Source organism: Oncorhynchus gorbuscha, linkage group LG22 (genome assembly GCF_021184085.1).
Source record: "Oncorhynchus gorbuscha isolate QuinsamMale2020 ecotype Even-year linkage group LG22, OgorEven_v1.0, whole genome shotgun sequence".
Lineage (NCBI taxonomy): Eukaryota > Metazoa > Chordata > Actinopteri > Salmoniformes > Salmonidae > Oncorhynchus > Oncorhynchus gorbuscha.
Genome location: NC_060194.1, coordinates 15,165,620 through 15,181,930, shown reverse-complemented (window position 1 = coordinate 15,181,930; position 16,311 = coordinate 15,165,620). Strand labels below are relative to the sequence as shown.

Here is a 16,311-nt window from a genome sequence, read left to right as displayed (position 1 = left end):
ATTTGGCCGACACACACTCAGTCGTCCTGTCAGCTCGCAGTACAGTGATCAGATCGCACAGCACAGACCAAACCCGATTACAACCATAGTGAGACGTCCTGTAGTCTGATGTACAGATCGGACAATTCTCAACCTCTCACTGTCATCCCTTCTTGTTCTGTCAGTACAGAGGAGACCCATCAAACATGGCATCACCCACGTGAGGGGGCGGGCCGGGCTGGGTCACCTTAGCCAATGTCGCTGCACTGTTGCTGTTTGTGTGTGCGTACGTGCATATAAGCCAGCCAAGTCAATCTTGTCAGTAGAACGTCTGAAGCGACAAGAGGCTACATTAATTTCCTCTGGCTCTATTACTTTTCTATTCCCTTTCTTTTACTGCTCTGGCATGTGCTCCGATCCTCAAACATGATTCACTTCTAAACCTGCCTGGAACCTAGTTACTGCTTCCCCCACATCTCAACATTATGGCAGCAAGTCTTTCCATGGAAAATGTCAGCCCCTGAAGGTTGCCTCGCCCTAATCCTATCCCTAAAACTAACCCTAACTCCTAATCCTAAACCTAACCCCTAAACCTAATTCTAACTCTAATCCTAACCCCCGAAACCTAAAAAGCCTTTTCCCTTGTGGGGACCGGTGAAATGTCCCCACTTGTCTACATTTTCTTTGTTTTATTATCCTTGTTAAAGCAAACCACACACACACACACACACACACACACACACACAAAAAGCCTTTGCCAGAGAGGAGCAGGGTTGACACAAGCCCTCTTGCTGTAATGAGGGGTTACAATTCTGCGTTTGACAGAACCCATTCCTCTGAAGACAAAAGCTGAGACACATTGCCACCCCCGCAGACACACACACATGCAGTCACCGTCACACACCCTGGCACAGTCACTGACACACATACAAACACGCTGACACCCAACCACAAACACACACACACAAAGTGAGACATGCTGGGCAGCTCTCCTCTGAACTGCTGTGACCCTCCAGGGGGCTGTTCTGTGCTTTGTGTGTGTGTGTGTGTGTGTGTGTGTGTGTGTGTGTGTGTGTGTGTGTGTGTGTGTGTGTGTGTGTGTGTGTGTGTGTGTGTGTGTGTGTGTGTGTGTGTGTGTGTGTGTGTGTGTGTGTGTGTGTGTGTGTGTGTGCATCTTGGGGGGGGGGGGGCATAACTGTATCGGTGAACTCCCCCTCTCACATCTGAAGAACAACAGGGGCCAATGAGATTGAAGGAGAATAGAAGAGAAAACAAATAGGGGAGAACAGTAGCAGACCTTGAGGTGTCCAGCTTTGCACAGGCCACTTGTCAGTTAACCTTTAGCCTACCATTTCCACGGCCTGTGGGAATCTAATTCACATAATAACAAATCCCCAGCAAGCTCTGTCTGTTTAAGCTAGAGATATCTGTTTTTTATGTTGTTTCATGGGCTGCGTCTCAATCCACCGCATCCGCCGGTATCGCCCTTCCGCATCTGCGGTGAAAGGTAGCTAGAGGGGTGTTTGTCAGACCACCCGAAAAATCGGTCTTCTCACAAAACATCTGTAGCGTCCTATCAGTTTGGCCTACACGAAGGTGTCCTCCGTTTTGCTCTAGGATGCCCAGAAGCCTCAAAAGACCGATGAAAGAAATTAATGGAAGTATATATGGAGATAGTTTAGTGCCTAATATAAGGGGATAAATACATGTCAACAAAATATATAAATAGTTTCTTGATCTTTCTTATACGGTGCCTTTGGAAAGTATTCAGGCCCCTTGACTTTTTCTACATTTTTGTTATAGCCTTATTCTAAAATTGTTTCGTTCTTTTCTTGAGTCAATCTATACACAATACCCCATAATGACGTAGCAAAAACTCTTTTTAGACATTTTTGCTAATTTATTAAAAATAAAAAATTAAATATCAAGTATTCAGACCCATTACTCAGTACTTTGTTAAAGCACCTTTGGCAGTGATTAAAGCCTTGAGTTTTCTGGGGTATGACGCTACAAGCTTGGCTACACCTGTATTTGGGGAGTTTTTCCCATTCTTCTCTGCAGATCCTCTCAAGTTCTGTGAGATTGGATGGGGAGCGTCACTATTTTCAGGTCTCTCCAGAGATGTTCGATCGGGTTCAAGTCCGGGCTCTGGCTGGGTCACTCAAGGACATTCAGAGACTTGTCCCAAAGTCACTCCTACATTGACTTGGCTGTGTGCTTAGGGTCATTGTCCTGTTGGAAGGGCAACCTTCGCCCCAGTCTGAGGTCCTGAGTGTTCTGGAGAAGATTTTCAACAAGGATCTTTCTGTACTTTGCTCAGTTCATATTTCCCTCGATCCTGACTCATCCCCGGAGTCACTGCCGCTGAAAAACATCCACACAGCATGATGCTGCCCCCACCATGCTTCACCGTAGGGTTGCTGCCAGGTTTCCTCCAGCCGTGACGCTTGGCATTCAGGCCTACGAGTTCAATCTTGGTTTCAACAGACCAAATAATCTTGTTTCTCATGGTCTGAAAGTCCTTTAGGTGCCTTTTGGCAAACTTCAAGCGGGCTGTCATGTGCCTTTTACTAAGGAGGGGCTTCCGTCTGTCCACTCCACTATAAAGGCCTTATTGGCTGAGTGCTGCAGAGATGGTTGTCCTTCTGGAAGGTTCTCCCATCTCCGCAGAGGAACTCTAGAGCCCTGGCAGAGTGACCATTGGGTTCTTGGTCACCTCCCTGACCAAGGCCCTTCACCCCCGATTCAGTTTGGCCGGGCGGCCAGCTCTCGGAAGAGTCTTGGTGGTTCCAAACTCTTGTGTTCTTGGGGAACTTCAATGCTGCATAAATGTTTGGGTACCCTTCCCGAGATCTGTGCCTCAACTAAATCTTGTCGCGGAGCTCTATGGACAATTCCTTCGACATCCTGGCTTGGTTTTTGCTCTGACATCCACTGTCACTGTGGGACCTTATATAGACAGGTGTGTGCCTTTCCAAAATCAAGTCCAATCAACTGAATTTATCACAGGTGGACTCCAATCAAGTTGGATCAACATCTCAAGGTTGATCAATGGAGATCAATTGCGAGTCTCATAGCAAAGGGTCTGAAAACCTATGTAAATAAGGCATTTCTGTTTTTCCATTTTTAATACATTTGCAAGCATTTCTAAAAACCTGTTTTTTGATTTGTCATATGGGGTATTGTGTGTGTAGATTGATGAGTTTTTTTTTTTAACCCTTAGCATAAAGCTGTAACGTAACAAAATGTGGGAAAAAGGCAAGGGGTCTGAATACTTACCGAATGCACTGTATCTCTCAGATATAGGACACTTCAGAACAAACTTCCTTTAGATTTTTATTTTTTGCCTATGTAGTGAATCCCTTATTCAGTGCGTTTCTATTGGCTAATAGCAGTAATGCCAAATTCAATGTTAACCCAATATTTGTTTTATTTATTTTTTTGATACCTTTAAGAGGTCTTCAAATTCCAAATCAACTAGCTAAATAATCCTTGGTATGACCAACTAAAAAACAACTTGACCAACTTATTAAATTAAATGTACCACCTCCATAACCTCTTTCTTTTGTTAAAGAACACCAGAGCAATGCCAAACAACATTTCTTCACCCCTCCTCTTCATCTATTCCCCCTATCCTCTCTCTTCGCCAATGTGGAACATAGAGCTGGACCAATCAAGGATCGTCCACCTCCTCTTCCTCTTCCCCCTTCTCTCTTCCTCCTGTCTTCTCTTCCCCGATATCCAGGCCAGAGCCTGGCCAAGGTACAGGGCCAGGCAGAGCAGGGCTCCCCAACCTCCTGTGTTCCCCTCTGGAGAACATCAAACACACGGTGGTCTGTTTCATGCTCCCGGCACACCATCACGGCTTAATGCTTCAAGAGACTTGACTATTGACACCAGCATTTTAACAACTCCTGCACGTCCACCAGACAGTCTCAACACACACACACACACACACACACACACACACACACACACACACACACACACACACACACACACACACACACACACACACACACACACACACACACACACACACACACACACACACACACACACACACACACACACACACAATGCACAGCAGCATGCTGACTTTCAACTGCTGAGGATTTATTACGAGACTGACAAACATACGCACACACACACACACATGCTCAAACACCCATGTTCACACACATCAACGCCCAGCTCACAGACTTTGAACTGCTGAAGGATTTATTGCTAGACAGACAGTGAGATAGCACAGGTCCTTTTATCTAACACACATCTATCTATCAGATGTCTATAGCCGAACACATTGCCATATGCTAACATTAACCTTCAAATGGTCCTCATTAATCCTTATCTTGAAATCAAGTACACTTAGGGGGAAAAAAGGGGTTCTTTGCAGACGGATAGGGTTTTACTCTGTTTTCATCTGAGGGGCCATTTCTGGAAGGCGAGGGCTCTTTGTAAGGTAAAGTTTGTTTTAACCTTTAACCTTTAACATCCTAAGAACCCTGTTTGGAAGAAAGTGTTCTTTGGCGATTCTTTGGAAAGTGTGAAGGGTTCTACAGAGAACAACCCCTTCTGAGTCTGAATAAGCTTTTATTTTTATTGTTGCGTGCTTTCTGTGATATTTCAAGTCTGTGAGAGTGGCAGAATAGGAGGGAGTATGATTGAACCAGCCGCGTGTTATATGGTAGATGGTGTAACATTTCTACTGTTGATTCAGGAGTTACAGTCAGTGGTATAAAACGTTAGCAGCCAGCCAAGTACCACGCGACACCATGTATACAACAAGGGCCCCGGTGAACAGTGTTTTTCAGTCCGTGTGTGACGGTGGCAGGTAGCCTAGCGATTAAGTGCGTTGACTGAAAGTTTGCCGGTTCAAATCCCAGACCTGACTAGGTGAAAGATCTACCTGTGCCCTTGAGGAAGGCACTTAACCCTAGTCGCTCTGGATAAGAGTGTCTGCTAAGTGATGCGAATGTAAAATGGACCTGTTCCTAGGTTTATTGTACTTTATTGATCAAGACTTTACTGGCTTCATGGGGCAGTAACTTCAAATCAGATTGATCTTAAATTGGTCAGCAGTATTGAAAACATGTTAATATGGGATTATACATGAACTTCTCCATCACTGTGTTTGCTTTGTCGTGTAGAGCGAAGCTACGTGGTTTCATTTCAATAGCTACAGGTTTGGGTAGATAAATACGTTGGGTTTTTTCCCTTACAGACACTAATATATATATTTTTTTAAACAATACATGGTATTGTATTCACAAAACGGATGCTCATAATTTTTCAATACAAATGGAAAATGTTTTATATAGAGTTCTTATGTTTCAGTCCCCACAACAACAACATACTTAAATGCATGTGTTTTTGAACCATTACATTGAAATACTGTAATTTCCCATGAATTCCTATGGAGGCTGTTCCTTATGAGGAGTAATATAATGGCGGATGGTGACACCTGAACAGCGCCCCCTTTCAGTCATCTAGTGAATACACATAGTAAATCATTTGTTCTATCTGGCACCAAGAGAGTTCCCCCTACATGGCTCGACTTAGCACCTTTTTTGTCAAAGAGTGTAAGCAATCCTCACTCACAAAAGAGAAGGGAGAGTCAGTTGAGGAAATCTTCCTTCAAAATACATTTTACAGTAGTTTAAAAGCTCTACGATCAAATCAAATCAAATGTATTTATATCGCCCTTCGTACATCAGCTGATATCTCCAAGTGCTGTACAGAAACCCAGCCTAAAACCCCAAACAGCAAGCAATGCAGGTGTAGGCTACAATACTTAATAGCATTTTCCTCATAGCATGTTGTAGTTGACTAGTTTTGAGTCGTCAGCTGGTCCTCATTGTTGCGCCAGTGTGCAGTGTTCCAAATGTCTGTATTTAACCTCTGGGCTGAGAGCAGTGTGTAAGGGCAGCAGACACACAGACACGATTAGCATATCATTAGCCCCCAGTCTAAGAGGTGAAATTGAGCTGCCCACTGGGAGTGTGTGTGTTGTTCCTTCATGCTTCACACCACAGACACACACACGAGCTTGCGCATACACAAACACGCACGGACAGGCTGGTCACTGGAAATAGACGGCGATTTCGGACGTTTGAAAAGGTCCTAAGAACGTCAATATATGACTTCCTAGTCGCTTACAACAACAAAAAAGGCCTTGCTTCGGGCACGAACTCATGATGCTCGGAGAGCGCCGTTTAGACCACTGCGCTACGGCAGCTCACAATGCTCTAGAACGCCGTGGAGATACGATGAATACTGATGATACCAAACACGTCGTTTTGTATTATTTTGTTGTAGCCCTTTCCTGCAGTCACATGACCAGAAGTGCCCTCTAGTGGACCTCATGGATGGAATGTTCATAATATTTTTCAGGATTTCACCATTAATAAACATGTATTTATTTTTTACTTCCGAAAGTCCGGTGTTTCTATGTCCAACGGTTTTGTTATATTTCCGTCTTCTGTCATGTATAGAAAGTGTAATACTGGGATGCAAACTCAAAATATAATACAGTTCTACTCTATCTGACATGGTACAGGTGTCTTCTTGTGAGGAGGTTTATACTTTTGTTTGACCTTGTGTGACCCTAAATTTAGCCCACTGCAGTAAAAGGTTAAAGGGAAACGAGCTATGTGTTTCCAATTACATCATCATTGTGCATCTTGTGATTTTGACCAATTGTGAGTGGGCTAGCCTACTAATTTTCTACAAATTGGTTGATGATGTCATTGGAAACAGTTATCTTTCTCTCTCTTTTTTTACGGAAAAACATAAAAACAAGACATTTTTACATATGTTGATAGTCACGCCTGCTCCCGCTCCCTCTCTCTGGCGCTCGAGGGCGCCAGGCTGCCAATCATTACGCACACCTGTCACCATCATTACGCGCATCAGCGCTCATTGGATTCACCTGGACTCCTTCTGATTGCCTTCCCTTTTGATTTCCTTCCCTATATCTGTCTGTTCCTCTGTTACATTCCCGTGTCAGTGATATTGTCGTTGTGGTGACACCACAATTTGAAGCACCAGGGAGTTTTTGTTTGATTTTGTTGGTGACGTCGGGTCCGGGTGCCACCACCGATTGAACCGCCTCAGCTGGCTCATCGGGATTCCCATGCCTTAGCTTGCTCGAGAGGTCTCCTTGCCTCGGTGGCTCGGCAGGCTCCCACCCCACATTATGTCTCAGCCGGCTTGTCACGCTCCCAAGCCTCAGCCGGCTCGTCAGGATCCCACGCCTTAGCCGGCTCGTCGGGCTTCTACGCATCAGCCGGCTTGTCCAGCGCCCATGCCTCGGCCGGCCCGTCAGGCTTGCCAGGTGGGACGCAGCGCGGCACCCCGGAGGGGGGGGGGCACTGTCACGCCTGCCCCCGCTCCCCCTCTCTGACGCTCGAGGGAGCCAGGTTGCCCATTATTACACACACCTGTCACCATCATTACACGCATCCGCGCTCATTGGACTCACCTGGACTCCTTCACGTTTTGAATGCCTTCCCTATATCTGCCTGTTCCTCTGTTTCATCCCCGTGTCAGCGTTATTGTCGTTTTGTTTTCCCTGTCCAGACTCTGTCCGTGTTCTGCTTCATGTCGGTTGTTTATTAAATGTTCACTCCCTGTACTTGCTTCTTGTCTCCCAGCGTCTGTCCTTACATTGATGTTGGGGTGGTGCCGGAGATGATGAATATGAAGTTGAACAATTCTGTTAAGCCTTCCCCAAACCATAGCTCTAACCGTAACCACTTGGAATGAATACCTAAACTGTTAACCTTTTTAAGTTGTTTCTGTTTTAACCCTGTAAACATGTGGAATTAACCCTGTAACCATGCAGAACTAATGCGTCAAAAATAGCTATTCTTCCATAATACGTTGAATTTCAAAGGAAAACTATGACATCTTGTTGCTCAAAGGCATGCACACACACACACACACACACACACACACACACACACACACACACACACACACACACACACACACACACACACACACACACACACACACACACACACACACACACACACACACACACACACACACACACACACACACACACACACACACCTCTCCCAAGGCTAAGGGGCGCTATCCTGAAAAGCTGACAATTGCATTTAGCCTTCCAAACACTTTTGTTTAGTGATAGCCAGGGCATAAGTGCTTGAAGAATGGCATAAAAACAACAAAGACAAGGTTACATCAAGTAACACCAGAGGTGACTTAGGGCTAAACAAAATAGACCAGACACCCAATGACAGCTTTGATGAATCCAGGTCTGAAATCTCATTAATTTCCGTCGATCAGTTTGATAAACGTCATAATGTCATCTTCTCAAAGACAAAACAATCGTTAAGCCATCATGAGGGTAATGAGAAAGAGGGACAGGGTGTGTGTGTGTGTGTGTGTGTGTGTGTGTGTGTGTGTGTGTGTGTGTGTGTGTGTGTGTGTGTGTGTGTGTGTGTGTGTGTGTGTGTGTGTGTGTGTGTGTGTGTGTGTGTGTGTGTGTGTGTGTGTGTGTGTGTGTGTGTGTGTGTGTGATGAGGAATGATCCACACAAAATCATTACCTCCCCTCACAGTAAACACAGTGAACATCTGTGATGATAATCAGGCATGATAATGTGCACTTTACATTACATAAATCTTACACAGTAGGCTAGTAACACTAGAAATACACACTAAAGTAGGATTTATTGATATGTAATTATTATTTACAGTATTACTTACATGTGTATTTCAGTGTTTTTACTAGGTCCGTAATGTGGAAAGTGGACTCGTCATAACATCTACTAACCCACTGCTCACGACTATGCTGCCTATCCTGTCATCTGACGATGCCTCTTCCAATCAAAACTGAGAAGGAGAGCGGCTGTGTCTGAAATAGTATTAACTACCCTCCTTTCCTTGTGTCCTTTACTCCACAATCAATGATCTGACAACACCTGCCAGGTCTAAGCAACATGGTGGAAACCTATTCTAGTCCCTTCACCAACCAGAGATAAAGAATAAGGACAGGAGATTTCCCTGTTCCTACCCCATGACCTGACCAGGAAAAACTCCAGGTCCTAATGATGACAAACAAGAAACAGTAAAAGCAAAGGCGTCCATATTACAGTATTGAGACCCAGCCACCAGCTCCTTATAACCAGACTCGGTCTCAATCTTTAAGTCTTTACTGAAGACTCATCTCTTCAGTGGGTCATATGATTGAGGGTAGTCTGGCCCAGGGGTGTGACAGTGAACGGAAAGGGACTGGAGCTACGAACCGCCCTTGCTGTCTCTGCCTGGCCGGTTCCCCTCTCTCCACTGGGATTCTCTGCCTCTGTACTTTGGCAAAGTTGGTGGGGTAATATCCTGCCTGGTTGGCCCTGTCCGGGGGTATCATAGGATGGGGCAACAGTGTCTCCTGACCCCTCCTGTCTCAGCCTCCAGTATTTATGCTGCAGTAGTTTATGTGTCGGGGGGCTAGGGTCAGTCTGTTATATCTAGAGTATTTCTCCTGTCTTATCCGGTGTCCTGTGTGAAGGTTTCTTCCAAGGTTCTGGCCTATCTAGGGAGTTTTTCCTAGCCACTGTGCTTCTACACCTGAATTGGTTGCTGTTTGGGGGTTTAGGCTGGGATTCTGTTCAGCACTTTGAGATATCAGCTGATGTAAGAAGGGCTTTATAAATACATTTGATTTGATTTGAACCACTCCTTCTCCTCTCTCTCCCAGAGTGAATCACAATGATGGACTTGGTGTGCAACCTTGAACCAGCCTCAGACAATACATTAGTCTGATCAAGCCCACAGTCTTACTGTCCCTGCCTGGGAAGAAAGAATGGCCATGATGTAACATTCAGGTGTCTCATAATTGGGAGACTACTTCACTGAGCTGTTTAATTTGCCAGAGAAAGACGTTATTTTTGTTAGCATGGAGGGCACTGATATAAACTATCTCTCCCATTCTCTCTCTCTCTCTCTCTGTTTGTCTTTCTCACTCCTACTCTTCTCTTTGTTTCTCTCTCACTCCCTTGCCCACTCTGTTGCAGTCTCTCTCCTCCTTTCTTTCTCTTCCTCTCATCTCTCCCTCATTCTCTCTCCCACAATCTCACTCTCTTTCCCACAATCTCACTCATCTGATCTCTCTCTCTCTCTGACCTCAGACTAGAGTAAAGTCCACAGCACCAAAAATAAGAAATAAATCACGTACTGTCAAGACAGATTTGTTCTCGACACCCTAAGGATTAGACATTTCAAAGAAAGAGGGGTTGTCACTGGCGTAAAATCCGCCCATTGATTTACACGGTTAATCAACTTGATTAAGACTGTCCCATTAGCACAGCGACCTCCCGGCTTTATGATGCATGGCCACTGACACGTTCACCACATTACATCTCTCTCCACATGTCAACACAGCAACATTACAATCACTTCACCCTCCCATTTTATCTATCACATCACATGACTCCTGTAAGCAATCACAATCACATAGTGGCTGCATTCCAAGCACTTAGAAAAAAACACACCTTCTCCCCTCAGCCCTCAAATTAAGTAGAGAATTCTGAGGACGTATCACGACGTCTGACGAGTTGACACTGGCAGGGCAAAGGGCGGGGGAAGAATGAATTCATTTTTTTTTAAACGGACCGCTCTTGCCCGGGAATGTGTCACTCGTTCATCCCACGGTTGTGTTTTCAGTCATCATGGAACTGCTGCGTGTGGCTTATATGCGCTACAGTCCATTATAATGATTGCGTTGCATATTTTGGCTAGAAGACAAAGGCATCCGCAGACAGTGAATGTTAGCCATCCTACTATATCAGGTCAATTGAAAATGACAATGTATAATTGTGACGTCGGGGAAAGTTATGTGAGCAAGTTAACGTTTCCAAAAGCTAACCAAACAAAACCAGCATTCATTTTATAATACGGGTTTGTGCCGTCACGTGTAATTAGTAGCACAATTTCTAACTTATTTACATTTGTTTTGACTTACAATTGTATGTTGACTTCTCCATATTAACGTTGGCTTTAAGTTTTGGCAGACTTTTCTTAGCGGATGCATAATCATCGCGAGTTGAATTATGGGGAGTTTCAGGCCCCGGAGTGAACACAATTGTACACTCGCAAACTCGATCAAAAATGAGGGCTGAGGGGTTTACGTTGCCAACTTCCTTTGCTTGGCTAATCATTTGTCCAACGACAAAGATTGCCGCGGGGATTCCCCTAAGGGCATAAAACAAGGGTAAGTGGAGGAGGGTGTGTCTTTTATGAGTTTGAAACCCATAGAGTGATCAACTTTAGCATTAGGCTATGGATTGAGCATAGCGGTAAAGATATTTTCAGGAAGAGAAGTACTTGAAAATATATTAGCATTGGAATAAAGTACATAATATTACCTCTATAATGCTAATACTACTGTAAACTATGGGTATTGGTATCTATGGAATACTATATGTACCAATAGCCTAAATTTGGATCTAATCCTGAATGCTGATTGGTTAAAAGCACATTCCAGACGGTGTCTATTCCACAAGTTACCACCGGCTAAATCTATGACATTAAAATGCCTGTTTACTCTGTTCCATCTGACTGCGCAATCCACTGTCTCACCAGCCCAGCCAGGCAATTTATCAAGCTTCCATAGATACAGAACAAAAAGACTGAACGACTGGGTCGCTTCCATAGATACAGAACAAAAAGACTGAACGACTGGGTCGCTTCCATAGATACAGAACAAAAAGGCTGAACGACTGGGTCGCTTCCATAGATACAGAACAAAAAGACTGAACGACTGGGTCGCTTCCATAGATACAGAACAAAAAGGCTGAACGACTGGGTCGTTTCCATAGATACAGAACCAAAAGACTGAACGACTGGGTCGCGTCTCTGGCAACAGAACCAATAGAACGAACAACCAGCCGGCTTTGGGTAGCAACCCTAGATTTGTGTCGGGACTATATCTTGTGGAAGTAGGAAATAGTTTGAATAAATTAATCAACATAACATTTTTTTATGAAAATATGTTAATCATTATTTGAATATGGTAACCTGTTGTAAAAAAAGTGATAATGCCCTCGAAGCCGGTGTTTGGAGGAGACATAGACACGGGTTAACAACACCCATGTTGTTCATTATCAATTCATTATTGTTGCAAGTGTCCTGCGTTGTGGCACATTGTCTTTGAATTGTAAATAGTTGGCCAGTGCATCGAATATAAGTATTACTCCCTATGGTATCTGACTTTAACCTACTGTATATTATTTAGTGATCGCTTTCTCAATGTGGCTAGAGTGTGGACTGCGGAGCCAGCACAGTGTGGTAACTAACCACCATGGTCACGTCCCAAATGGCACCCTACTCCATATATAGCGCACTACTTTTGACCAGGACCCATAGGACTCTGGTCAAAAGTAGTGTACTATATGGGGAATAACGTGCCATTTGAGACAGCCCATGCATGGTGAATTCCTGGGAAGGCACACATATAATCAGCTGTGCTGAATGCTGACTTGTGACTGTGTCTTTGAAAAGAGCTAGCTCTGACATCACAGTGCAATACACACACAGTCAGTGTGTGAGGTTAGTGTGTGTATCATCATATTTGCACGGTTATGCTTGTGGTCAAGTGATCGTCTGGCTAGCGGGAGTTTCCTGGAAAGAGAAAGAGAGAGAAAGAGAGAGAAAGAGAGAGAGAAGAGAGAGAGAGAGAGAGAGAGAGAGAGAGAGAGAGAGAGAGAGAGAGAGAGAGAGAGAGAGAGAGAGAGAGAGAGAGAGAGAGAGAGAGAGAGAGAGAGAGAGAGAGAGAGAGAGAGAGAGAGAGAGAGAGAGAGAGAGAGAGAGCGAGAGAGAGAGATTTTTTTCCTCAGCAAGATGAAGGATATTCATGATCAATACTGGCTAGATCAGAAGAAGTACCGCTGGCACCGATCGCAATAAGAAGTCAATGAGGGCTTGTTGACTTACTGTTTATATTAATCCAAGGTGTGGTTCAATTTGAAACTGAAATATTTTCAGTGGGCTACAAAATGACAATATTTAATGTACATAGTTTTAAATGTCGCATGTTTAACTTGTGCCACTGCCATATACGACAATTCATATCCCCGCAATAACACTACTGAACATAGCCAACCGTTTCTAAGGGCGTGACAAGGAATCCCGAGGCACAATAACTATCAACTGAACCTGTGAACCGAAGTAGCCTAGTGTATTTGCAGGGGATGGGAAGTGTGGGGTTCTGTTATTGGAACATCATTTTTATCAGACAGGTACTTACTACCAGGTTAGCTATTTCTCAGAACGGTTAAGATTCCATAGTTGCTGGTGGTCAGGTGGTCAAGGGCGTTACATATATTTCGTACACAAACAAAGTCAATTCGGTGGGCAAAGCATCATTTTAGTGACAGAGATTGGCTAACCTACCTGATATTTCCGACTGGGGCACTCCTTTCAGACTAAAACCATTGCCGTTGTAGAACTGTCGGATATCCGAACAACTCTGAGCTTTTCCGCTCCCGGTATCCCCGAATCCCGGCACCGTCAGGGCGCAAAGCACCAGAGCTACAACCACCGCGAAATCCATCACACAGTAGTACAGCCACACGGTCAAGTGCAAATCCGAGAGATGGGTGTCGTGTGATTGAGTTAAGTCCTAAACAACGGGAGACATCCACTCCCGCTGCCCCGATAGCAGGCGCTCGTCAAAACTTCTCAGTTGCTTTGGGCTTCGCTATTACTGTCGTGGTTGGTTCGCTGCGTCCTGTCTCTGCGCTGTGCTGCACGGAATGAGAGGGAGTGTGTGTGTGTGTGTGTGTGTGTGTGTGTGTGTGTGTGTGTGTGTGTGTGTGTGTGTGTGTGTGTGTGTGTGTGTGTGTGTGTGTGTGTGTGTGTGTGTGTGTGTGTGTGTGTGTGTGTGTGTGTGTGTGTGTGTGTGTGTGTGTGTGTGTGTGTGTAGGGGGAGAGCAGTCCCGTCTCTTCTCTGTGCAGCTTGCAGGCCTTTTTGGACGCGGTGTAGATAAATCAACCACTGGAGCAATTTCACACAAATGATCTGCGCCTCCTCATAGACAGTTCCGTTAACAATGTGCAGTCACCTGAGGAAAGGCAATAGAAACATGATTAGTAGCCAAAACATGAATTTACAACATTTCAGAAAATCAACAGGTGACATTGATGGCAAATAACGTCACTTTATGGTATTACCGGAGATGACAGCCCATAAGGCAGCTTTCAGCGGAGGAGAGCCCGGTAAAACGGCAGTAAGGGAGACCGTTAAGTCTAGTTCAAGTTAATGATGCTCTCCCGGCGCTGCCACTCAGTCGAATGAGGAGAAGGAGGCGGAGAGTCAGGACGAAAGAGAGAGAGAAAGAAAGAAAGAAAGAAAGAGGGGGAGATGGAGAGAAAGAGAGAGGCACCGACTGCTGGAGGACACGGCGGAGCTCGTGACTGCGACGGAGCTTCCCCACAGGATGTTGCATCAAACCAACCGTTGATCTGGCCAATGAAACGGACTCCATTCCTCTGGTGGCGTGTGCCACAGCCTCACGAAACGGCCTTGTTTTGGCGACGAGGACGCTAAACCGTTCTGAGATCAGCAATAGCCCCTAATGATGGGTAGTTAGGCTTGGGTGGTTGGTGAGCTGTTCCCTGGGGCACCAGGCCGGGGCACCAGGCCAGGGCACTTGGGTAAATTTACATTTACATTTACATTAAATTCCTAGATCAAGTTCGTTTTTAGGGACGTTTTACGCAATGTAACATATTTTTGAATGATTAAATGCAATAGAGAAAACACATTAGCTGAGGCTACATTGGACATGTGGACTTATCCATGCATGTGTAAAGTACACTCCAAAAGAAGGATGGGTTAAAAACAACCAAGTGCCGGGTAAATAGTGGACACGTTAGATTATTTTTGGCCCAGACAGTTGGGTCACTTAGTGGTGGATCATAGCTCAACAACCCAAGGCCAGATCAGACGACTGGACATGTGGCTTCGTTGCTATATTTCTTTTTGGCAACCGTGAGAGTAAATGTCATCCCGGTTCATCTGTCCTGTTGTATTGTTGACACATGTTAAGGTTGAGCAGTGACACTTCTGTAACATGATGAGATGTACACACGTTGAGTTCCTCGAGTACCTACAGTATGTGTGTCCCAATGTTTGGATAGTTACCACTTTGACATGATATTCAAACAATAATCTTATTAATTGTATATTGAAATATGTCACGTGCAAAAATATTTTTGGGAAATGTCAACTTGCAGTGTACAAACATGATGAAAAGTAATGACATTTACTCTCATGGGTGGCCCACAATACCTATTTGAAAGCAATACCTATTTGAAAGCGTTCAGCAGAGGAGCGTCCAGTGAAATTGCAGTAACGGAGATCATCCAGTCTAGGTCACTTTAATGATGCTCTTCCGGTGCTGATACAGTCAAATGAGGAGGCGGAGAGTCAGAACGAGAGAGAGCGAGACAGAGGGGCCACAGCACCTGAAAATAACCTATGGATGACATTAAAGATGCAGTTTGCAGAAATCGCTCTGCCATTTCCTGGTTTCAAAAATTCGAATAGTTTGCCTTATTTCAGTTTGTGACGAAACAAGCAGTCGTTTTGTGGAGAATCATTGTACACCTCTAAACTGCTGTGATATATATTTTTCATAACCAAAAAGAGTGTATATTCAGCTGTTTGAAGCTGGTGTACAAAACCGAATGTAAAAGACACAAAAACGAAACTTTAGAACGGGAAGCATAAAAATATCACACATAGAACAGATCTACCACTTCTTAGACTTGCTTTAAATGGGAATTGCATATCTATTACTCACCTTTCTATGTCAATTTGGTCAGGTCGCCCAAAAGGTTACATATTGTAGCTTTAAAAAGGACCCAGCTGCTGGATCAACCCAGCATGAAAGTGTTTAAAAACCCAACTGATGGTTAAATGAACACGTTTGAGTAATCCAAAGGCATGGCCTATTGGGGGCGTGGCTTTCAGATAGTTATTTTTGGCTCACAGGTGAGAGTAAACGTCATTCATATTCATCATGTTAAGTTTTTACAGTCCAAAATTCAATTTTCCTTAAATATGTGTTGCAAATGACATATTTTATTCTAAAATTAACATGATTAGTTTCATATTATATCAAAGTAGTAACTATCCCAATATTGGGATATGCATAGAAACTCATACTCTCTTGCCTTATCACCTGTCTTGGATACAGAAAAGTTTTCTACATTTCAGTTTCACAGATTTGTATCTGTTTTCCTCACCCCCATTCTGTCTGTCTGTCTGTCTGTCTGTCTGTCTGTCTGTCTGTCTGTCTGT

General features: G+C 44.3%; 1 protein-coding gene across 1 annotated transcript in view; it reads right to left on the bottom strand.

Moving 5' to 3' along the window:
• The window catches only part of LOC124009333 (glypican-1-like), a 123,053-nt gene extending 108,725 nt beyond the window's left edge, over nucleotides 1-14,328 (bottom strand). The window contains exons 1-2 of the mRNA XM_046321005.1: nucleotides 14,178-14,328; nucleotides 13,398-14,068 (exon numbers count right to left, since the gene is read on the bottom strand). Of these exons, the coding sequence (XP_046176961.1) occupies nucleotides 13,398-13,557 (160 nt within the window). The 5' untranslated portion in view covers nucleotides 13,558-14,068; nucleotides 14,178-14,328. The remainder of the gene's footprint in view (nucleotides 1-13,397; nucleotides 14,069-14,177) is intronic.
• Between the last annotated feature and the right edge of the window lie 1,983 nt (nucleotides 14,329-16,311).